The 23,543-nt window shown below is 38.6% G+C and overlaps 2 protein-coding genes across 3 annotated transcripts; both read right to left on the reverse strand.

Moving 5' to 3' along the window:
* Positions 1 to 265: 265 nt before the first annotated feature.
* LOC105023899 (SLAIN motif-containing protein-like) lies at positions 266 to 4,658 on the reverse strand. Its single transcript, XM_010893428.3, has 6 exons — positions 3,848 to 4,658; positions 3,529 to 3,665; positions 3,282 to 3,428; positions 3,015 to 3,125; positions 2,416 to 2,703; positions 266 to 653 (listed from the first exon to the last, which is right to left on the reverse strand). Exons 1-6 carry the CDS (start codon positions 4,396 to 4,398, stop codon positions 346 to 348), a joined length of 1,542 nt encoding a protein of 513 aa, XP_010891730.2. The 5' UTR covers positions 4,399 to 4,658; the 3' UTR covers positions 266 to 345.
* Positions 4,659 to 6,659: 2,001 nt separating this feature from the next.
* On the reverse strand, positions 6,660 to 19,157 carry prps1a (phosphoribosyl pyrophosphate synthetase 1A). 2 transcript variants are annotated; one of them, XM_010893430.5, is made up of 7 exons: positions 18,739 to 19,157; positions 15,830 to 16,013; positions 15,508 to 15,606; positions 10,492 to 10,616; positions 9,936 to 10,109; positions 9,605 to 9,764; positions 6,660 to 9,132 (listed from the first exon to the last, which is right to left on the reverse strand). In XM_010893430.5, the coding sequence occupies exons 1-7, from the start codon at positions 18,858 to 18,860 to the stop codon at positions 9,040 to 9,042; spliced, it is 957 nt and encodes a 318-aa protein (XP_010891732.1). In that variant the 5' UTR covers positions 18,861 to 19,157; the 3' UTR covers positions 6,660 to 9,039. The 2 variants fall into 2 exon arrangements, with proteins under 2 accessions (XP_010891732.1, XP_010891731.1); XM_010893429.5 differs by having other exon boundaries at positions 15,824 to 16,013; positions 18,739 to 19,156.
* Positions 19,158 to 23,543: the final 4,386 nt, after the last annotated feature.

A 23,543-nucleotide genomic window follows, 5' to 3' on the forward strand; every position in this document is an offset into this window, starting at 1 on the left:
TGTGTTAAATTATTGTCTTTAAAAAACGTGTGGTATAACTTATGGTATGCCAGTATAGTATGTAGTGATGTTAATGATATACCTAGTCCTAAATATGTGGATTACATCTGTGTAAAATTAAGATTGATTTGCTGCGTTCACGACTGAGAAATTATAAGGCGTCTAGATCCAGTGGTACTGATTCTGAAGTCCCACAACTAAAAACAGTAATACATAATTGGCAGATGAAAATGACAACTCTATATAAATGCACAGAAACCAAACGTACTGTTTTACCTGCTTTAATAATTGTTTTCAGTGAGAATGTTACAGGAATGACTAAGAATATTTTTTGGGTACATCTTTTCACCTTCGGGAATTGGCAAATTGCCCTAGTCGGCTCCGAGCTGAGATAGTTGACCGCTCTGAAGATGCATAGACACGACCATGACTTGTCACATACCCTTCAACAGAGTAGTCCTTGCTGGGATAGGGGATCCTCAAACCAGAGGGACTGAGGGACTGTGCTCTCGCCAGTCCTCTGATAGAAGTGGCCTGAAATGACTTTCTCAGGGACTGTCGCACTGCTCCAGTGGCAGTTTTACTGGAGCTCAAGCTTTTGGCAGAAACAGATGAAGATCGGCCAACACTCCCAAGCCTGATTGTAGATGCACCTACAAGGTAATCACATATTTAGAAATGTAATAACCTTTCTTAAAGAAAAGAAAGTAACTTAGGCACAATCAGAGCAACCAGTCAAACACCCTCTTGCACCTCTGTTTTCTGGTACCTTTTCCTGCATAGATCAGGTACCTTGTATGGCATGACTAATAGGCCATACATTTTTTTTTGCAATATAAAAGATCAAGCTGCTGTTCCATAATGCTGTTGCCTTCTTATAACTCAATGTAAAAACTAAGATTTTTAGCCTGCACATGATATTCTGAGAAGTGAAGTTGGGCAGTCATGGGTTTAAGTTTGTGCAACATTGCAGCCAGCAATGCTTGATTGGATTGAGATCTGTGGAATTTGGAAGCCTTGAACACCTTGAAGTCGTTGTTGTCTTCCTCAAACCGTTCCTGAACCATTTTTGCTTTGTGGCTGGGCGCATAATCCTGCTGAAAGAGGCCAATGACATCAGGGAATACCGTTGCCATGAAAGCGTGGACATGGTCTGCAACAATGCTCAGGTAGGTGCTGGTACGAGTCAAAGTAACATACACATGAATGGCAGGACCCAAGGTTTCCCAGTTGAACATTGCTCAAAGCATCACACTGCCTCCGCCAGCTTGCCTCCTTCCCATAGTGCATCCTGGTACCATGTGTTCTCCAGGAAAGTGACGCACATGTACCCGGCCATCCACATGATGTAAATAAACGTGATTCATCAGACCAGGCCACCTTCTTCCATTGCGTCGTGGTCCAGTTCTGATGCTCACATGCCCATTGTAGGCGCTTTCGACAACGGACAGGGGTCAGCATGGGCACCCTGACTGGTCTGCAGTTACACAGCCCCATATGCAACAAACTGCAATGCACTGTGTGTTCTAATACCTTTCTATCAGTGCCAGCATTCACTTTTTCAGCAATTTGAGCTACAGCAGCTTGTCTTTTGGATCAGACCACACAGGCCAGCCTTCATTTCCCATGTGCATCAATGAGCCTTGGCCTCCCATGACCCTGTCGCCGGTTCACTGCTTTTCAGTCCTCAGACCACTTTTGATGGGTACTGACCACTGCAGACCAGGAACACCCCACAAGGGTTGCCGTTTTGGAGATGCTCTGATCCAGTCGTCTAGCCATCACAATTTGTCCCTTGTCAAAGTCGCTCAGATCCTTACGCTTGCCCATTTTCCTGCTTCTAACACAGAATGACAGAATATTCACTTGCTGCCTAATATATCCCACCCACTGACAAGTGCCATGATAACGAGATTATCAGTATTATTCACATGTGTACATGCATTAACGTGCGGTTACACAATGGTCCTGTTTTGGGGGTTTGAAAATGGGGTCACCCTAGCCTACTATGGAAACTCTGTATAAAATGGACTTTAACTAGCAGTGACCACACTCTGAAACTTTGACACACATATGTAGAGCACATCGTGCTACTATTCTTTTTACAGAGAAAGCAACTTAATAGCCCTTACAAATGAATCATTATGGAGCCTTAAGAAGGGGGCGGAAATAAGTTAAAATGTTGAAGATATATACATTTTGAGAAAATAATCTCAATTTAGCTTTTTTATGTAAAATATAGTATGTCAACAATCCTTCCTTTAGTGGATCATTATATGGTATAACTGAGTCAGGATAATTTTCTTCTGAGTTTCAAGATGAATCATTGATATTCTGACATCATAACACTTTTACAAGTACTGTTGATGTGTATCAAAAGGATTGCATGTTGTATGTTACCGAGATTCTAATTACCTCTGCTTGTTGCAAGCTTAAGCAGCTTAGATTGAGTGGCGGCCTGACAGGATGGCATTGGCTGCTGGCTGCTGTAACCAGGCTGGCCCATGGATCTGGGTGACTGGCCAAATCGGGACTGCCTGAAGTGAGGTAGCTGGCTGGGACAACGTGTTTTTGCGTCAGTATCTAGTCTACCCAAGCCACACTCTAGATGACTGTAGCTATAATTAGAAGGTGACATGGATGCAGCGGGACTCCTGAATGGTGTGCTGGTGGCAGGAATTGAGGCATAATCCTGTCGCAAACCTAAGGCCAAGGAAAACACTGTCAAACATCCTATTTGCAAGCATCAAACCTCAGATACAGAAGGTTTTATCATTAAGATCCTTAAATTACCAGAAGGGCTACATCATGATCTCTAAAAGTTCCAGAATGGAAAGAAATTGCAGCCATTCTGTTAAGGGACAAATCTAAACCAGTCTAATACAAACTGTCTATGTCATATCAATTGATTTCACGCAGGAAATACATGTGTCTACATGTGATTTTATCCCATCATAAGATGTTTATATCCATTTTAGCCTTCTAATTCCTAATTCTATGTTTTCCACACTCACTCTCTTCCTGCATCTGAGCCATGATCCGGACATCAGTGAGGTCCTGTGGTCTGACTGATGGACTTCGCTCGTTCTTGTCCATTGGGGATCGTAAACAAGCATCACTGTCATCTGAAATTCCAAGGGAATAAGTAGATAAAATAAGTAGGTGCCTCTACGGCAAGAATTTTAGTAGGTGTGATTTATATCAATACATGTACAGTACAGGCACCCCGAAAAGAGAACCCTTTAAAACTTGGGAAGGGTTTTCCACAGATTCTACCCTACCGGAGAAGTTAGGTTTATTGGTTTGTTGACTTCTGTAAGTTGATCTGTGGTACAGCGGAGGTGAACTTATGCAGAGAGATCCATTGTCAGGAAAGGCTACAGGAAGTCTGTGGGAGTGCCTCCTAAAAATACTCCTCCATCTTGTCTCTAAAGGAAAATAAAATAAATAAAATAGGAGCTATTTGTTAGAGATAACAATGCATTGTGGCAACTTTAGAGAGATGGAAATATATTGTGCAGTACTCACTATGGTCCAGAATATTAATAAGCTCACGACATGCCATCTCTGTTTCAGGGCTGGGGTTATCCAGGACTTGTCTGCACCACTTTATAGGTGACTCATTTTGCTCAGCAGATGCCTGTTTCTTTGGTGTCTCATATAGCCTAAGAAAAAATGAGAAATGTATTAATTAAGGAATTTGAGGTATACAAATAAATTTGTTAGCAAAGCAATGAAAAATATTTTGCTCAAACAATTTAGAATAAAGTAAAAATATCAATGTAGCAAATTCTTGACCCTATACACAGTTCACAGAGTTTTATCAAAAGCTTGCACGGGTACCTACCAGCTCACATCATTATCCACCACACAGTACTCCTCTAGATTCAAGAGGTCCACCAGGTCCAGAGCAGACTGATCTGCTCTCTTCTCTGTGTCCCTGTCTAATAACGTAACTGAGCCCATGCATCCCTGCCTCTTTGTCTCCTCCAATATGTCATCATGGGGCAAGTGTGTATAAGAGCCATAATTGTGTCCATCCTGCTCCACAATAATATCTATTGGGCTGTCATGAGGTGATGGAGATTCACTATCCCCATTGATCTTTGTCAGTTCAGGATCCAGTAAATCCCAGAAATGTTTATGTTTCTCCAGCAAAGAGGGACAGTCTATGGGCACACAAGAAAGAGACTGGTTGTTGGTGTTAACGTTTCTCCATCTCTCACTTAGAGCATCATTTTGAATTCCCAATCCCCACACTAATTCTTGTAACTTGCGCACTTCAGCCAGATCCTGTGCAGTAATTTCCTCCTCAATCCCTGTGTCCGGCCTCAATCTCTCTCCAATTCTGCAGTGTTCTTCACTTTTCACTGAACGAATGTCACAGTTTGACCACATGATCACAGTGAAAACAATAAACCACCGCTGAATTAAGCACTTGATTCAGAATCCAAATCTGAAAGAAATCTCGGTGAAATCCAGTAAACCCAATATTATTGTCCAAGTCCAGTGTGTACCGACATGTCTACTTCACTATTAGTGACCAAGACTTGCAGCAGGAGACTGAACAGCTTGGATGGCTTTAAAAGGGCAGTGCCACAGAGTCTGATGTGGATTAAAGAGTCTCACAAGCTGCCTCTGAAAAAACCAAAGGACATCTTAGGATCAGAGTAGGTGACACCTGTAGTCATAAGTAGCAAGTTAAGGATTTGCTAGCTATCACACAGTAGAGTTAGGTCCCACCTACTTAGTCACTCACCACAATTGACACTGGCCATGACATTACTGTACAGTACTTGGCCAGCTTGTAGCAGATCAGATGGAGACCTCTATTAAAACCACCATACACTAACGTTTATCAAATCAGCAATATAGAAGGGGGTTTGTCACCTACATTTATTCATCAAATACATTTCAACATTATACCCGACTGTACTAACTAGTTAGCAAACCACTAGCAGACTTGCTAATTTGAAACCTAAATTGGCGTTAATTACAGTAATCTATGAACTCGTGCTCTTCTCGTAGTCTTAACAAAATAACCCAAAATATTTCAAATAATCGATTATATGAACACTTTGAACTATTTATTTAGTTACAACTTCATAACTAACGGTAGAAATGTTAGTAGCTCTCTACTCATTACAGGACAACGCCCATGTTCCCTGGCTCTTACTGATAGCCTAGGCATTAGCCAACTGGCAAGGTACTTTTATGGGCGTTCTATTCATTTTTTTATTCCATCTCCACATTTTGGAGTCATGGGTATCATTGCTGGCTTTTTGCATTTTAAGACGGTTGTACCGAATTGTAGTATGCGCAACACAAAGAAAGTCTGTCGGGAACGCAGTTCTACACTAAGCTGAAGTGCCCAGTTTTTCCAAATCGGCGGTCATATTATTAGAATATCTAATGTTATTATCAATTAAATTGAAGAGGGGGACAATTCCGGTTTTATGTATTTACTCTAACAGGCACACTGCGATAGACAGAGAAATGTATATTACAATAACACAACAGACAAGACAGAACTGTCCCATCTGAAAAGCATTTCAATGGTCCTGGTAGTCTGGGCAGAAAAAAAGCAAAAGACAACATGAAGAAAAGAGAAAAAAAAACAGGGCCAACAGACTTTCTCTTCTCCTCTTCACTCATCTTCCTTCTTTTCCTTCTCTTCACCTTTCCACCTCACTCATCTAGCTGCTCTCCTCGCTTCACTCTTTTTACTCCCTTAATTTTTCCCTTCTCACTTTCTTCTTTCTCTCCAATCTATGATAATAAATAGTATACTATTAGATAAAATAACAGATTCCCATTGCTTGCCTCATTTTTGTATTTTATCTCAAAAACTGTGTTTGGAATAATTAATTGGCTGGCTCTGTAATCATATTTTTACCTTTCATCCTCCATCTCCTTTACTTTTCTTATCCAGTCTCCCTCCTCTCCTTTCTCTCCACTCCCATGCTAATATTATCCATGACATTTTCAAATTATATTTTCACAATTATAAGGCCAAAGCATTAAAATTGATTGTAATCCACAAATAAATATTCACATAATTTGCATTTATTTTATATAATCTTTTCTAAATAGACCCTCCACTGTACTCCATTGTTTAATAAATTGTGACATTATAGCATCACCAACCAGTATCTCATACGATTAAAACCTGGCTTGAAAAGACGTTTGTGGTCATGTTGTGGATTCTGGACACTTGGTAGCCAAGTAAACTATTATTTTGTGAAATAATAAAGACTGTCTGTTTCCTGTTGTATTTATTAGTTATACAAAATATTCCATTTATGTCATAGATACAGCTAACCACTAACAAAATGTGGCGGTAACATCTTGAGATTCAAGGCTGTAGGTTTGTGTTTCATATTGGGAGTACAAGGTCAAAGGTACCCAATATATTCACTCCTTTCCTGGGGTGGGGTTAAATTGACCTGTCTGTAATATGGGGGGGTCATGACCCACTATCCCCCCACATCTTTACCTGTCGAGACCTCAAATATCAACTTTATCTTAAATGTTTGATCGTATCTGAACAGTTGTAGCGTCATTGTGGAAGTAGCCTTCTAATCTTCATGACTGAGTCCATAAACTGAAGTTTAGGTGATATGGTTTATGAACAAAGGATATAGAAATAAAGATAACAATTCAAAATTTCTGATAATTTTATTGTTCCATCTTCATAACTCGTAACACTCCAAGTTGTATAGAGGGCAGGACATCTTATGGGAACAATATTAAACCCTGCAAATAATCTACTTAAGGCAACAGAGATCCTGAAATCCATATAAAGAAACATCTTAGAGTATGCTCATTTTAAAGGACAAAATAAAGAATTGAATAACTTGTTTGCAAAAGAAAAAATCAACTAAATGTTGTAATTGCTATTAGCTGAAGTTTGTAATGGCTGTCGGAACAAACCTATGGATTCTCTCTTTTCACGGGAAGAAATCAGCCAAAATCAAGTTGTATAATAGTGTAATACTTATCTAACACATTGGAGTGGAAAAAGCCACAGCATATAGGACTGACAATACTTCGTTATCAAAATAAGATTTTTTTAATTACAGATACAGGCCTTGCACATGCACAAGCTTTCAGCAACAAAAGCAATTATTAAGGATTGGACTAAAGTTTTAAAGGGGTACACACTACTCAAAGCAGTGAGAACTGAATGTTTCCAGGATTGAGTGAAGTAAAATTGAAACTGATTGAGTTAGTAAACCTAAAATAATGTGACAACTACATTAGGTTACATGAATTACATGACTTATTGCTTAATGAATAAAAGATAGCAGATGTGCATGAGAAATTGCATCACATTCATTACATAGCTTTGGACAGCAGGTAATCCTTTGATTACAATTACATAAAATCATGCAATATTCAAACCATAGTATCAACATGCCACAGTACAGAATTAAGGACACTTGGAATTGTGAAGAGCAAACTCATCCCAGAAATATACTACGAAAATCTAAAACAAAGTGTAAAAACAACTAGAATGTAAACAATACAACGCTTTATTCCTGAACTTTGCAAAAGCACTGTTCTTTCAGTACATGCATCTCTCAAAATAAAAAAATACTATCTAGGAAATGCAAATAAGTAGCCACAATTAAAGGCCCAAGTCCCCCTCATATCAAAAATATATCAGTAACAAAATAACAAGCTCAAACATAACCCATCATCTTTGAGTCAATGTTTCTCTCAAATGAGAAATCAGCAGCAACATGATCTAGAGCCATAGACAGACAATACCTAGATTGTGAACCTTGTTGCATTTTCTTTATTTCCTCATAAATGTCACCTAGTATGTGCTCAGATTTTCATAAGTCCTAACAGAGAGTGAACCTGATTAGATTGACATTTGGACCTTTTTGTGTCTTTACTGAGCAAATTGATCAAACATTAATCTTCTTTTTAAATGGTAGGTTAACCTCTACATTAATCAAGTAATGAAGATGCATTCTAACTTTTTCAAATTAACAATTTCTATAAAACCCTGATTATGGGCTGAATGTGTAATATGTTATGTGCATAATCTAAAGGTAGAATTTCTATAATTGCTGAGTTAGCCAGGGCATTCCATGTGGTTTTGATGCCATTGGGCACTTATCAGCACATACATGACAAAGTCTCATTTATTATAAGAAGGAATAGAAAGTTTCAGGATACCATTACTTTTTAATCATCATCATAAGATTATTAATTGAGACGGTTAGAAGTAAAAGGCTACACTCCTGTAACTGGTCATGGTGAAACGTTAGCATGTTTTGTTGTAGCCACCAATCCCATCAGAACAATCGCAATCCTATCAACAATGTATTTGCACTTTCGTAACATATCATCTCACCTATTTGTGTGTAATGGCACCAAACATGGTGCACTTATATGGCAAATAAAATATTTATTATTGTGTCCCGGGTTTACATGTACTATGTATGCACCATGCAACCCCTGACATCAGACAAGAGAAATCCTTACATTTTTATACTAACTAAAATTTGTTTTATCATGACATTAGGGGTGTCATCAATTTCCATGTATAGAGAAACTGAATATCCACTGAATTTCCATTATGTTGTAGCTGCAATTAACCTACAGAGAGAATGATTTATAAACACTGATCCATTAATAAAGAAAAAGTACAATGGTTTGTTAAACCTTTTTTTTGTGTGTGTTCATCCCTTAAGTCTTAAAAGAAAATCTGATCACCTTCTAGGTCGCACATATACAGTACTAAAATACATATAATGCTGAAGGTTTCCCAATTATGCCTTATCACTGTACATGAAACAATAACCTGGCATATAAAACACCAAGTAACTCAAATCTGCTTCTGGTAAGTCAGATGGTCAAACCAGGTGAGTGCCAGTGCACTGTAACAGAATATTGGCAAGGAGCTTGTGAAAACATATTTTTACTCCACCTCAGGACTATTTCTATTATTTCCCTTGCCAGGGTATATAAATGGATGGGCAGAGCGCTCCAGACATCCATCCTTTGTGAAAGCAGGATGGGATGCTACAAGGGAACATGGCTGAACAGATAGGACACAGACTCGCCATTGTGTGTCCGACGAATAGCCTCTGCCAGGATCATGGAGATATCAATAACCTGAAAAGACAAATTAACAAACCAAATAATCACTAAATGTCTAAAACGAGACTTATTATTTACCCACCGAGTATTTTTTATCACAAAGAAAACAATCGGTTTAATCAAAAACACAAGTAGCTACAATCGCAGATTTCTTAGTTTGATAAATAAAGCACAGATTCAGAACAGGAGTGAGATAATGCAAGTGTATTGTGGTTCAAGCAAAATGTTGGGCCGTGGCAATAAAGACTGTTGGCAACTTTACCAGGTGGTTATAAGTAAAATTCTGACAACATAATTTAAAGAAAAATTTATTGTTAATTCTGTGCCAACCTCTAAAGGCTTTAAGTTGCCCATGTTTAAGTCCCTAGGAAAATAAATGTAAATTCTGATTACAAAGTTGGATGTAGCGATGCCTGAAACCACAGGCTTAGCTAGTTGCAAACCAGTCCAAGGTTCTGTGCCCCAATGATGAGGTGGGAATTCTGACCTGTATTTTTGAACAGTGTTTCATCTTGTCCTCTTGAGGGATGGTATTTGTGACAACCACAGCCTCAAAACAGGCGTTGTTAATGCGGGTGATAGCAGGGCCAGAAAAGATGCCATGTGTCAGGATAGCATATACCTTGGTTGCCCCAGCAGAGATCAGCCTGTAAATTAAAAAAAATGTTTCCACATTTTCTTAGTTAACTGCATTTCCATCAAATTCAAATCTTCAAAACTTTTAAATCAAAGTTTGCTGGATACACAGCCAAAAACAAACATTTCAGTCAATGCTCTGTAAAGAGGCAAAAAGCGTAAACACAGTAGTAGTGACTCACTTATCTGCAGCATGGCAAATTGTGCCACAGGTGTCAGCCATATCATCAACCAAGATGGCCACTCGGTCCTTCACATCCCCCACTAGGACCATGCGGTCCACCTCATTTGCCTTTTTTCTCTCTTTGTGAATGAGAGCAAAGTCCACATTCAGTCTGTCTGCAATAGATGTGACCCTGCAATGCAAATCCATAGAATTGGTAATGTTATGGTAATACAGGAAATGTCATTAATCATTCCACATTAGTCACATCTATAATGAGCAAAAACAAATGCAACATTCATATGTTCAAGTTGTTCCTGTGTTTAATGGGCTGAAGATCCCAGCAATTTCCATACACACAAACCATATTTCTCACAAGAGATCCATAGAAAAGGGCCTAATGAAATTTATATCAACTGATTTCCTTAAATAAACTGTAAATCAGCAGCATACTCCTGTTCACTCAATAAGCTGGAAGGAAGTGTTTATAACTACAAAATAGAGAAATCTCTTTTTAATGATCAACTAAAATGTGTTCTTTTGACCCCTTCACTGATGCTGCACATACAATCTACCTTTTGGCCCCACCAGCATCAGGAGACACGATGGTACAATTCTTCCACTCGTTGATGTTCTCTTTGATCCATTTCAGCACAGCTGGCTCAGCGTATAGATTATCCACCGGGATATCAAAGAAACCCTAACAGAGGCATAGAGCAAGTAAACCCATGATAAGATACAGATTCACTAATCAACAGGGGTGAGCTTAGATTACTTAGATTATCATATACTAAAGGAAAAGTAACCTACTTCTACTTAGCATATGATCATCATGAAAAGAGGGGGGAAAGTATCTGATAAGAAAACGACTTAGAAATGTAGATGGTTAATTTTTGTAAACTGATAGTAAACTGTTACAGCAAACAAAAATAAATGCCAATTTCATTTCATTTTCATCTTAAATGTTACCTATAAGTATTACATGGGGGAAAAATGATTAATAAATGGAAGTAGTCAGGGTGTGTGAAAATGTAAAATATGGTTTGATGTTGCTTAACTGCTATTTGGTCATTAAAATGCTCACTAATTGATAACTTCCACATATTTTTTTGATAGCAATGGCTTAAAGCTGAAGAACTTAACTTTCAACAGGAAGTATTTCCGTATTATTTTCCCAGAAATCTTGCCCTGTCGCTGGTGTGACGTCAGTTCACTCTTAAAGCCCCAAACGTTATCTGTTCACTCTAGGCAGCTCATCTAAAAATTGACTTCAACTGAGTTGACATGCCATTCTATTAATTACATATTAAAATGTATTATTTAACAGAAGAATTGCCACATCAGCATCACCATGTAATACATTTTGCTCTTTGAGTTCCATCCATTGTGGATAGGCCAATAGGGGGGGGTCGATATGGTTTTTTTCAGGGCCGATTCCGACCACCGATATTTGGGGCTGATATATACAGCTCCGGGAAAAAAATTAAGAGACCGTTGCACCTTTTTTCTTTCTTTTCAAAAAAGTTGAATGTTTTGCTGTCATGATTTTAAGGACTAGAGAACAGAGCAGCTGAAACATTATATTTTAAGAATAAACTTCAGTGAGCTCCTAGCAGAATTTCTTCTGAACTTAAATTTCATATAGATACAAATAATGAACTAAATATCTTCCCAAATCAGGTACATTTTACTGTTTACAATCTTTCACAGGATTCTTTCCTGTAAAAATTAATGAAGTAAAAAACTTTTCTGTAACTTTTCTGGGGTGTAGCCATCTGCAATGAAAGGGTGTTTCAAAAGAGAGGTCCAAAGAACTAAAATATGCTTACACTATTAGAGCATAAAAATGCTTCACTTATTACAGCACAAAAGCATTGGAAAGCCTTTGTGCTTAAGTTGCTTCCAATTCTATGAACATAAAATAATGTTTTAACATGATAACAGGGAACCAAACAGCATTATTACTGGCGGAGTATTTCTGCTATTGCGTCATGCTTGAAGTTTGACCAGCCTTGGTATAAGTTGAGAGATTGCATTCAAATAACATTAGCTACCGGTGTAACACTCATGTTCACGTATTTTGCTAGGTAGCCAGTACAGTGCAAATGATAGGCAACAGAATTTCCTCACAAACAGAGGTGAAATCTTTAACATTAGCGAAGTTGACATTACTTCTGCTAAACCTAGCTACCATCATTTAAAACATAAAAAACAAATATCACTGCATAAATAAACTCAGAAGTTTGGGTTAGCCATCTTATACTGCAACAAAGAGCATTAGGCAGGGACTTTCGCATATCAGATGTGCCTGATTAATGCCATATAAATGTCCAAACAAATTGCTTTCCAAAGTCTGTTTCTCTGCTAGTAGGCTAAATTAAATTTTCGGAGGCGTAACGTTAGTCTACAAAAAAAATGACTGGGTATTGTAATCATAGAAAAATATCATAATACGGGTAATGTTTGTTGCAGCTTTTAGTTTAGATTATTGCAGAGATGGGGAGTCACAGTTCAGATAAATCAAGCAAGTCAAGGGTTCACCCTAAGCAAGTCAAGTCCTTATAAGTTTCAAGTCAAGTCAAGTCACAGTACTAAAGAGACACACCACACACACACACACACACACACACACACACACACACACACCACACACACACACACCACACCACACACACACACCACACACACACAGTCCTCCGTTTCTGACGTGCGCTCGGTGCGAAGCTCGATTTCAAAATCAAATAAGTTTCTCCTCCGCGGTACATGGGGGGACGAAGCGGGGGATCTTGAATCAGCCTGAAGGGGTTGTATTTGCTATAACAACCGCCTCACTATACCTTATCCCTCTTATTACATGGCTACCTACCAAATAAATCTATAATTTGACACAAAATATTGATTTCAAAAGGAATTTATTGATTTAAAAACGATTGTATTGCTTCCTCTAAAGAAAATAGTCCGTTCCGTCTCTGGTTAGAATCCTGCTGCGTCCATAGCAACACGCTGTTTTTCATGGCAACTGTCTGTTATCAAGAAATAACACGCATTCTGCACTGGAATTCAGCCAATCCATGTAATAAGGGCTAATAATAACCTTATAAACTAATTATTGTGACTGAAAAACTGCCTAATATGGAATTACGCTGTAATTATTCTTGTCTGTATGAGTAAAAAATAAAAAAAACCCTCCGCTTCGAAAATGTTTAGGGTGCTAGTAATCACATCGGCGCCTCCATGTTAGCCTTTCATGCAGTAAAGTTAACTGTTATGGTGTAAGCACAATGCTTTTTAGTTTCCACACGCAGTCCACAAACACTTGAAAATGCGCACATTTAATACAGACATTATAGCCTACGTGTAATAATATACATGCCCGCTCATTTTAAGATGCCCATCAACATTAAAATTCAGGCTCTGCCTATAGTCAAATTCCCTTACATCTATTTACCAGACGTATTCAGTAATGATAATGGTCACATTTCTAACAACATAATATGCAACCAAGGCCAAATTATGACAAACAAAATATTAATTCATTACATTAGTAACTTAATCGTTATAGATCATAGTGAAACTGAATATAAAGAGATTACTTTCTTACCTTTCCTTGTGGTTCTTAAAATAACGAATGAAATTTGACATTGTTGCATATTTTGCATCTGGCAAATCTTTTTTTATTCACACGGTCCAGTTCAAAGTCCTTGTATCCAAACGATACTATATGTGGAGCTCGACTAACGTTACTGTCTGCCATGTTTGGCGCGGTTTGAATTGTGCAGCGTTAAAGGCACATACGCTGATTAGTGGTGCTGATGTCAAAACATAAAATTTTTTTATTGCTGTTTGTTTATTATAAGTTCAAGTCATTGTCGAGTCTTCCACTTCAAGTCAAGTCTCAAGTAACTTGTTCTCAAGTCAAAGTCAAGTCAAGTCATTTTCATACTTTAATCAAGCAAGTCACAAGTCCTGAAAATTGTGACTCGAGTCAGACTCGAGTCAAGTCATGTGACTCGAGTCCACCACCTCTGGATTATTGTGATTTTATAGCAACATCAGCTGCCATGCATCTCACAGCGTTCTTTCCCATGTCTCTCTCACAAATATGACAGTGTTGATTGGTTATACATCACACGTATATAAGCTAGCCAATCTGATAATTCTGCGGGCAGGACATTGACCAATTCAAGCAGAAACCCTTCAGAGAGACGCAGCTGCCAGAGATGTGCGTTTAGAACTAAGTATTTTAATCGGCAGTTATATCAGACAAATAAACAATGCCGATTATTGTAAAAAGTATGAATAGGCTGATAATCTGACATTTTCACCGCCAGCAAGCTGACCACTTTTTCCTTAGCAGCAGTACACCGTATACAGAGGTTATTCAGATGGGGGCCTGGGACCACCTGATATGGTAGGAATTCATCCACAATCCTGATTAATAGAATAGCTGTGTTTCAATACGAAAAACTTATTAACAAGATAACGGAACAACTGATTACAGTTACACTTGGCCAATCGACTACTTTTAGGGTGAGGAACTGTCAAATATAAAAGGGGGTGGAAATTGTCACACTTGTCAACAGTAACTCTACTGTTATTCCTCATAAAGTCCTTATTTCACTTTCCAATTAATCAGATGGTATTAATTCAAAGGTATTAAATTGATGTTTACCATAACAATTTACTTGGTTACTTAAAAGATGTAATTAGTACTTAAGTAGGTTTCTAGAATCAACTGGAAAATATTGACACCCATCCCAACACTGGTGGTAAGTAGTACTGTGAAACAACAGTCCTCCATTACTGCAAAACACTTCCAACAGTAGTAACGAAATGTTTACTTTCCTTTTGGTCAAAAAACATGTTAGAGTGACAGGCTGTGTTGCCTTTGTTACAAGTTGTTAACCAGTCCCTAGGTCTCAATTCACCGCTCCATGTACATAGTGTGCACACCACTTCCATGGAGAAAATATTTTAAATTAGGCAACATTTTACTCTATTCACTTTTTGAAGGAGTGCAGTCCTTGTGCTACAATAACACATTACGCACAGAGGAGGCTATTTACAAGATATGGGTAACAAAACCAATTTTCCTACCTCCCCAAAAGCATTCATGGTGCCATTAGCCAGCACTATGCTTGTTTTCCTGTGTCACTCTGTGTCTCCATGATAAGTATGACAGTCTTTGATGTGTTGCTTTGAAAGTTTATTCATAAATGCAGCCTAAAAACTCAATATGAACTAAATGCAAATCCTTTATTTCTGAATTTACATTTCCTTAGTAATTTCTCTCTTTACCCTAATGTGATAGAAAGGAGCCGCTTGTGCCTGCACTAATGATCAAAACACACACTCCCGCTTCATAAAGATCAGCAACAAAGCCAATTGTCCAAATACCCTTAAATTGGGGGACTATTACAAACATGCTTTTATTTCTAAATAGTTAATCCAATATGGATGAAAATATCCTCAAATTTAAAGATGACAGTACAGCAGCCTAATCTGTCATTTGAAAATCTCAGTTTAGAATCCTAGAATGGTGACAGAAAGGAATTGATGCTACAACCCAAATAATGTACCAGAATGCTCACCTGTATCTGAGAGGCGTGCAGGTCCATGGTGATTATGTGGTCAGCTCCTGACACAGACAACATATTAGCCACCAGTTTGGCAGAGATAGGTGCCCGACTCTGTAAAGAACAACACAGTTAATCTATTTTTTGACCCAAAGCATAAAGAAGGCCCAGCGAACCACTACAAAACAAATCAAAAATCACTGAGTGGAAGACCAATGTCCTTTTTGCAGTCAAATATTTGCTGAGATCAAGCAAAGCAAATGGACTGACATGGACATTGGAAGTATCTTGGTGTTGTGAATAGAGAACAAACTATTTAAGTTTCCCTCACCCCCACCTTGTCCTTCTTGTCTTGTCTTGCATATGGGAAACAAGGGATGACAGCCGTGACTCGTGAGGCAGAGGCAATCTTACAGGCATTGATCATGATGAGGAGCTCCATTAAGTTATCGTTAATCTCACCACAACCACTCTGGACAATGTAGACATCCTCTCCTCTGACACTCTCACCGATCTCCACACTGCAGGGGGAAATCATGCAGAGTCAGAGAGCAGGTTATAAATGACAACATAACAGGTAGAGATTTTTTTCTTCCTTAGCAGTGAGACTGGGCAAAATAAATTACAAAAGTAATGGCGTGTGTATAGCCAATAGTCTAATGGCAATTGACTAGTGACATGAAGTCAGGTGTCACTGCTGTTGATACTGCTTGTCAGCGAGGCTAGCTCTGTACTTTGACTTGTTACATCTCAATTATTTTTGCAATGGCCCAATCAGAACAGTGAATTGCTAATTGTATTAGTCCGACTCGCCCAGGGCCCTCGTTATTGTTGAGACCTGTAACTCATACAGTTTTGGATATAATGGAGCTGCAAATGAGACAAAGAATTATACACAATTCATTACTTAGTTTATGTTCTATCAGGCATTATTAACTTGTAGTAGTTTCCTGATGAACTGCTAAATATACACAGCTTGTATGATAATGTTTGGATTTATTATGGCTTTTCTAGACACCCATGTGCTTTACTTTCAACCCCCACCAATTTGTAAAAACAACTTGATGCAGATGGTGAAGCTGTCAATTGAGGTTTAAGTAAAATAGAAAACAATTTGGAAATACATTTGCATTTCCATTTCTTTAAGTATTTAACAGTGACCAATTATGTTCATTAATATGTGATATTCCATTGAGAAACAATGTTTTAAACTTCTCTTAACTATTTCATTACAAACAGTTGCTTATTTTACACGATAAAAAAATTACTTGGTTACCGCTATCAAGCGCAGTGGTCAATCAGTATTTACAATATATTGCCATCCATTTAAAAATACTCAAACATTATTACCAAAGTTGTGACAACAGTACTAAAGAGACTTAATTGACACTTTCAATGACAAAACATTCAAATAAATGTTTTTGAAACTATAGCTAGCTGGCAATTATGGTAGCTGGAGAAAATGCTAGCTAAGCTAGAGAAGTTAAAACTATATTCATACACAACCTATAACAAAGACTATAATACCCTTGTAGCATGTCTATATACATATTATAATTGTTTTAATTATTCTCTTAATATCTGTAATATTGGTAGTAGAAACTAACTAATCTGCCTGCCACCAAAATCTCAAACCGTGACTATGAACTATCGCAAGGGTGACCACATGTTGAAACCCCCAAACTGGGACCATTGTGTAACCGCACCGTAATGCACGCGCTTATGCACGCATGTTGGTCATCATGCCTGCTTGTGATTAGTGGAGTGGGGTGGGGGGGCGCTTTGAGCTTTTATGAAAATTGTTTCTTTAAGCAGTTCTACGCAGTTGTTTGTTTGGCTCCGACTTGTGGAAACATTACAGTATTATTATTATTATTATTGTGGTGAAACCGGGAAATTCTTGTGTTTTACAGATATTTATCGGGACCCGGGACACCCATCTTGAAACCGGGACGTCTGTTCACCCTAACTATCGCTATATGGTGATCGAGGTGTCACACTACTCTTGTAAAGGGTTTAAAAAAAAATTACTAGTAGAAATTATGTACATATACATACACTTCATCACCGTAATCCCGTTTGAAAAGTTTTACTGACTGGTAATCCATATCACGTTAACGTTCCTAGAATGTTCTCAGAGACTTGTTTTAGTCATTACCCAATAGAAACTACAGGGAAACTTTAAAGGGCTCTCAAATTCAGCTAAATGTAATGTATAATTATGGCCACAATTATACCTCACCAAGAGTGGTTCGTATAAAAATATTTTCCAACAACGTTGTCAGTACGTTCCGTGAAATATCTGTATAAAAAAAAAAGAACCTTCAGGGAACCTTGTGTGCTAGGTGGGAAGTGTCTTTTGGATTGCTTTCAGACACAAAAAAGTAGGTCAGAATTGCAGCATGGTCAAAGTGGCGACTTTTAGATGTGTGTGAATGGGAAGTAACTTAGCTTAATACAGCAGTTAACATGAATACAAGTGGTAACGGTCTCAGATATCAACCATGTGCATGCCCGAGAAGCGCATTATAAACGTAGAACAATGAATGGCATGTGATTACGTTGTGAACTGTGAATGGGCGAAAGCCCAACATGCGCCTATCTTTCCTAAATAGCACTGGTAGCACTTAGCTGATAACTCATCTATCGAGGAACAAAATACTTACTACGAATGTATATAGTTGTTTCACTTAGCTAATCGTGAATGCACTAAAGCAACGTTAACTAGTTACGTCGCTATTACAGTATCTTCAACATTTGAAAAACATGGGTAATGTTACCTTGCAATCTCAAACAATTTAGCTTACTATCGTTATTATATAAACTTATACGAACGGTCATTTGTAAATGTAACCATATGATTAAACAGTCCACATTGATTTGGGGTGTTGCAACACGACTCCAGTACCGTATTCATTCTGTTAGAACCATTAATTTTCAATAATAAAACGTGTCGTCGGGAAATTATAATTCTAACAAATGCACGTCCCTGTTTCACTGCATGACGCACAATGTTGATGCTAAAACGTTCTGCTGTTAGGAGGAATGTGTACACCCAAGTTTAAAACCAACCCACATACTCGCGCTTTAAATCAGCCATGTGGGTAAGCTAGCAACACATTTCTCATTCTCATAACATTGACATCCACGCATTTTAATACTAATACAACAACTGTAATACTTAACCTGTTAACTTGTTAACATTAGCCACTGTTCGAACAAATATACGATTTACTTTCAACCTACCATGTCTCCTGGTTGCTGAATTTTTTCGTCACAACCTTCCCTAGCTCAAGTCCAAGGCGGTCGGCAATTTTCTGACCAAGGTCCGGATGAGAGCTGCCGCTAAATATTTTAATGTTAGGCATTTTTGAACGTGCCTGGGATCCAATCTACCTAGACAGCTAACCAAACAACACCCTCACACGGTTTAAAAGAATCTAAAACGTTTGCTAGCTAGCTTATTTTTCCTTCACCCACCAACAGCCCGAAAGAAGAACAGACCGATACAGCAAAGCTTGCGATGGAGTGACTTCTCCGTGCTGGTGCTGTTGGGGTGAGGGGAGGGTCCCGTCTTTTGCATGCGTATTGCCACAAGAACGTACAATTTGATTGGATAGGCAGGGGTTCGTTCTGCTTTCTGGTTCAGTAGTTGGTTTACTTAAGTTAGTACGTACTCAGGTCAGGCGGTTATTTATCTGTAATGGTCCCGGTTAAAACCGCAATTTAGCCCAGGTGGCAGTTGATTAATTTATTAGAACAGGGCTGCCTTCCTGGCGTAAACCGGGGACCCCTTCATCGGCCGACTGTCTATAAAGCAGTGTGCAAACAGGTTTAGTCTTACTCAAAACAGTACAAATTGGGTCTCCCTAAAACACAGCATTTCGCCAGGTCTACGCCCCCACTGCTGTATCAATAGCTGGGAGAGCATGTCTTTGTGTTCCACGTTAATTTTGTTAATCGGGTAACACCACAAAAAAACAGCAACGCTATAATACATTTCGGATATGTAGGATGTAATCTAATTAAACAACCCTCTCTTGCAAACATTTTTGTCTTTACATTGGATATCTGCAATTTTAACTTGTTTTGTGGTCATTTCTAAGCATTTTTAGCGAAGACCGGTTTACGAACTCAGATTATTTTCTTCAAAATAAAAGCCCACGTTTAAATGCATTGTAATGTGTATAATTCATTATAAAGGTAGTGAATTGTAGCCAAAGTAATTTTTTGCGTGTTTTTAAGAAAAAACTAAGACTAATTCATGGAGAAAGACACAAATATTTAAAATAATACATTTTCCATATACACTATATGTCAAAGCAGCCTATGGAAATTGCCATATACTGAAAAAAAAACGGTGCTATGTGAAGTGGAACATGGTATTTGAGAAATACTCAGTGGTGTGTGTAGAATCTGCATACAGTGTCAACTCAGGGTACAGTAAAGAAACAAACATCTAGCTGCACATTCTAACCTACCCACTCCATTGGCCCCATTTCAATACACTATATATCATCTGTATTGCCCCATTAAATTACACTATATACAGAAATAATAATAATTGCATGATTGTAATGATTACATACTAATATAACATAAGGGCCAGTTTCACGGCCCTTCAGTTTCCCTTGTAGCCTAGTACTGGAACAATAAATCTAGCTCAGTGGTGATTCTCCATAACCATAACCCTGCACCAATGGATTTTATGTCATCTACATCTGGTAGAGTTCAACAGTAAACTGAACATGTAAATGCACATTTATACCTCTCATCTTTACCTCTGTACATTGTCTTACAAAGTTAATCTTCCGGCTGCATATTACTTTTTAATGCCAGTATGATATGAACCGTAGATCTATGGTAGTGGCCACTCCAGTTTATATATATATTTTTTTGCAAATGCACTGCATATGTCTCCATAGTGTGCCTACTTTCATGTCTGCTTGCAACAAACCTATGGATCTATCACTAGTTATCTGTATAGGCAATGTGTTTTCAATAAACATATTCCTCACTTTCTCCACTATTTCATTCAGATATTGCTCAACCAAGCCATGTGTATGTTGGTCAGTATTCATCAATGTCATAGATGTTGAAATATAAGCTATTCGATTGTGTATATAAGCTGCAATCTCACAAAGCAGTTTTATCTTTTGGTTTACTTTTGATTTGCTTATACCACCGGTAGCAGCTGCCCCCTGCCACAGCATCCAAAACTAAGGCTCTCAAAACCACTGACAATGTTATCAGGGCCACTGACCCACTATCAATGTCAGGGATTTACCATCGAAACCATCAAAAACTCCTAAGTGCAAATTGTGTAGTGGTCCACACAGATCAAATTATGTTGTTGAGTAGGATAAAAGTAAGCTCTGATTAAAATTCAATTTGTTCATCTCAACGATAAAGGACAAAGAAAAATAAATCCTGAACTCTGGCCCTATTCTCCCCACACTTGCAAATATAGGGATTGCTTGAGAGACAGCATTACATTTAGTGGGTTATCACCATATTTCTGCTGACTTTCTGTTTGTGGACAACATTGACTTTGGAGAAATGCCAGGCTTTACAACAAGGATGGGGTTCACCCAAATAACACGGAGATAAGATACTGACTGAGAATTATCCAGGACACTAGGATGAGGCAACATGGAAAGGTGCCCAAGTCCAACTATGGTAACATGAAATGTTCATGTGTTGGTTGCATTAGGATTTTTCAACAGGCCCAATGAGGCTAATGTTGATAATGTAATTTCTGTTACTATGCATTCTGTTTTGTCATTGCAAGCCTTTGGCTTTGGCTGCTTTTTGTTGTTTTTCCTGTGGAAGTGATCCCACATAGCTACAGTATATTTAGTTTAGGGCTGTGAGGTGGGAAATGAAACACTGTGAGGAGTCTGCAGACTTCTATCCTAAGTCTTATCAGTCAAAGAGTGTACTTCTGTGGAAGATGACTGGCAGCAAGCCCTTCACTGGACATTTAAATACTGTTCTTTAGATGCAGGCAGCTAATATATAATACCTTTCAGCATTTATTTCCTGTTTTGTATTTGTAATAAATTCAGAAAAATAAGTAGATTTTATTTTTCATTTTGACATTATGGATTTATTTTGTTGCTCAGTGTCAAACATCTACATCTTATTTAAAAAAAACAAAAAAAAAACAAAGAGCGTTGTTAGCAGATCTCACTGTGAACCTCGACAGCTGCATGGTCGTATCCCAAAAAACTGTAAAAAACCTCTGTGTTACCCTTGACCCTGACCTCTCCTTTGAAGAACATTATAAAATATGTCTCAAGAGTTGCTTATTTTCATCTTCGAAACATTGCAAAAATTAATCCATGCTTTCGTTACTTCTAGATTAGATTACTGCAATGCTCTTCTCTCTGGTTATCCAGACAAATGAATAAATAAACTTCAATTAGTGCTGCACACGGCTGCTAGAATCCTAACTAGAACAAAAAAATGTGAACACATTACTCCTGTCCTAGTGTCCTTACACTGGCTGCCTGTTAGGGTTAGGGCTGATTTTAAGGTTTTACTGTTAACCTATAAATCAATACATGGACTTGCTCCTACTTACCTTGCTGAAATGATCCAGCCATATATACCTACACGTAACCTTAGATCGCAAGATGCAGGCCTTTTAATTGTACCTAGAATTTCTAAACAAACAGCTGGTGGCAGGGCCTTTTCTCATAGAGCTCCACTCCTGTGGAATGATCTGCCAATTAAGATTAGAAATGCAAACTCAGTGCAAACTTTCAAGTGTCTACTAAAAACTCATCTCTACAGCACGGTTTATAATTAGGTGTAGCCTGGCCTGGGGGCGTGAAGGTGACCAGTAGGCTTGATTCTGTCCACCCTTGCTGTCTTGCCAGGTGGGCTCTCGTCGCCACTGGGATGCCCTCCCTCCAATGCCTTTCGGGGGAAGGGTCACTGGCTTGTTGTTGACTCTCTGTTGTGCACTTGTGCAATTGGGCTGTACGCTGCTAGCAATACTCGGCCCTCATTCAGGGGGGTTGCGGTTGGTGGGTGTCCCTTTGGTTGATGCCTGGCAATGTGGTTGGATTGATTTCCTGCCTGTTGGGCCCTGTCCGGGGCCTCCCCCGGGTAGGGCCACAGTGTCACCGGACCCCCCCGTCTCAGTTCCAAGGTGTTACGCTGCTATATTATTATATTATTGTGCTGGGGGATATGAGGGATGTACTACTAACTTTTACATTTTAGGAGGAGTTGAGGTCCTGGTCCACACCTGCGGATTACCTGGTTTGGGGGGCCCGTTGCTGTCCCTGTCCTTGTCCACCTGGTCATACTTCTGACCTAGTCTAAAATCAAATAGACTCTGGATTTAGCCCGGAGAAATGTATTTATTATTCCAATTGGACTCTTAATATCTCACCCGGCACAGCCAGAAGAGGACTGGTCACCCCTCTGAGCCTGGGTCCTCTCTAGGTTTCTTCCTAAAATTCGACCTTCTTTGGGAGTTTTTCCTAGCCACTGAAATTCAACACTACTGTTGTTTGCTCCTTGGGGTTTAAGGCCGGGTGTCTCTGTAAAGCACTTTGTGACAACTGCTGTTGGAAAAAGGGCTTTATAAATAAATTTGATTGATTGATTGATTCTTATCTTAATCTGTTCTTATTTCATGAAAACTAGGAAACATCCAAAGGGGGGCAACTTTGGAGAGCCACTATAGGTGTTATGTTCATATTTATTTAACATGGCTCTACAGTTCATCCATTTGACCTACATGCATGTAAATATTTAGAGGTGCAACCACTCATTTAACTGAGTCTCTTCTAGGCAGAGTCCTTCTTCTGTCCACTGTGTTTTCTTTTGCCCATCTTAATCTTCTCTATTTTTTGGCCAGTCTGAGATATCTCTTTTTCTTTGTAACTGCCAAGTAGACCAGCATCCCGGTTCTGGGATTCCTGTCATGTTATCTTCCTGAAAACTCACTCAATATGTAAGTCTCCTTTCCCTTGTAACTTTCCCACCCCTCCTTAACTGGAGGAAAAAGGGAGAATACAATAACTTTGTCGAAA

The sequence above is a fragment of the Esox lucius genome, chromosome 7 (assembly GCF_011004845.1).
Source record: "Esox lucius isolate fEsoLuc1 chromosome 7, fEsoLuc1.pri, whole genome shotgun sequence".
Classification (NCBI taxonomy): Eukaryota; Metazoa; Chordata; class Actinopteri; order Esociformes; family Esocidae; genus Esox; species Esox lucius.

Excerpts from the sequence above, each read along its gene's own strand:
- prps1a (XM_010893429.5), bottom strand. The coding sequence starts at position 18,860 with ATGCCTAACATTAAAATATTTAGCGGCAGCTCTCATCCGGACCTTGGT. Across the intron at positions 10,617-15,507 it reads TGCACGCCTCTCAGATACAG|GGTTTCTTTGATATCCCGGT; the intron begins GTGAGCATTCTG and ends TGCCTCTGTTAG. Across the intron at positions 9,133-9,604 it reads AACACTGTTCAAAAATACAG|GTTATTGATATCTCCATGAT; the intron begins GTCAGAATTCCC and ends TTGTCTTTTCAG.
- LOC105023899 (XM_010893428.3), bottom strand. The coding sequence starts at position 4,398 with ATGTGGTCAAACTGTGACATTCGTTCAGTGAAAAGTGAAGAACACTGC. Across the intron at positions 3,666-3,847 it reads GTGGATAATGATGTGAGCTG|GCTATATGAGACACCAAAGA; the intron begins GTAGGTACCCGT and ends ATTTTTTCTTAG. Across the intron at positions 654-2,415 it reads TAAGCTTGCAACAAGCAGAG|GTGCATCTACAATCAGGCTT; the intron begins GTAATTAGAATC and ends ATTACCTTGTAG.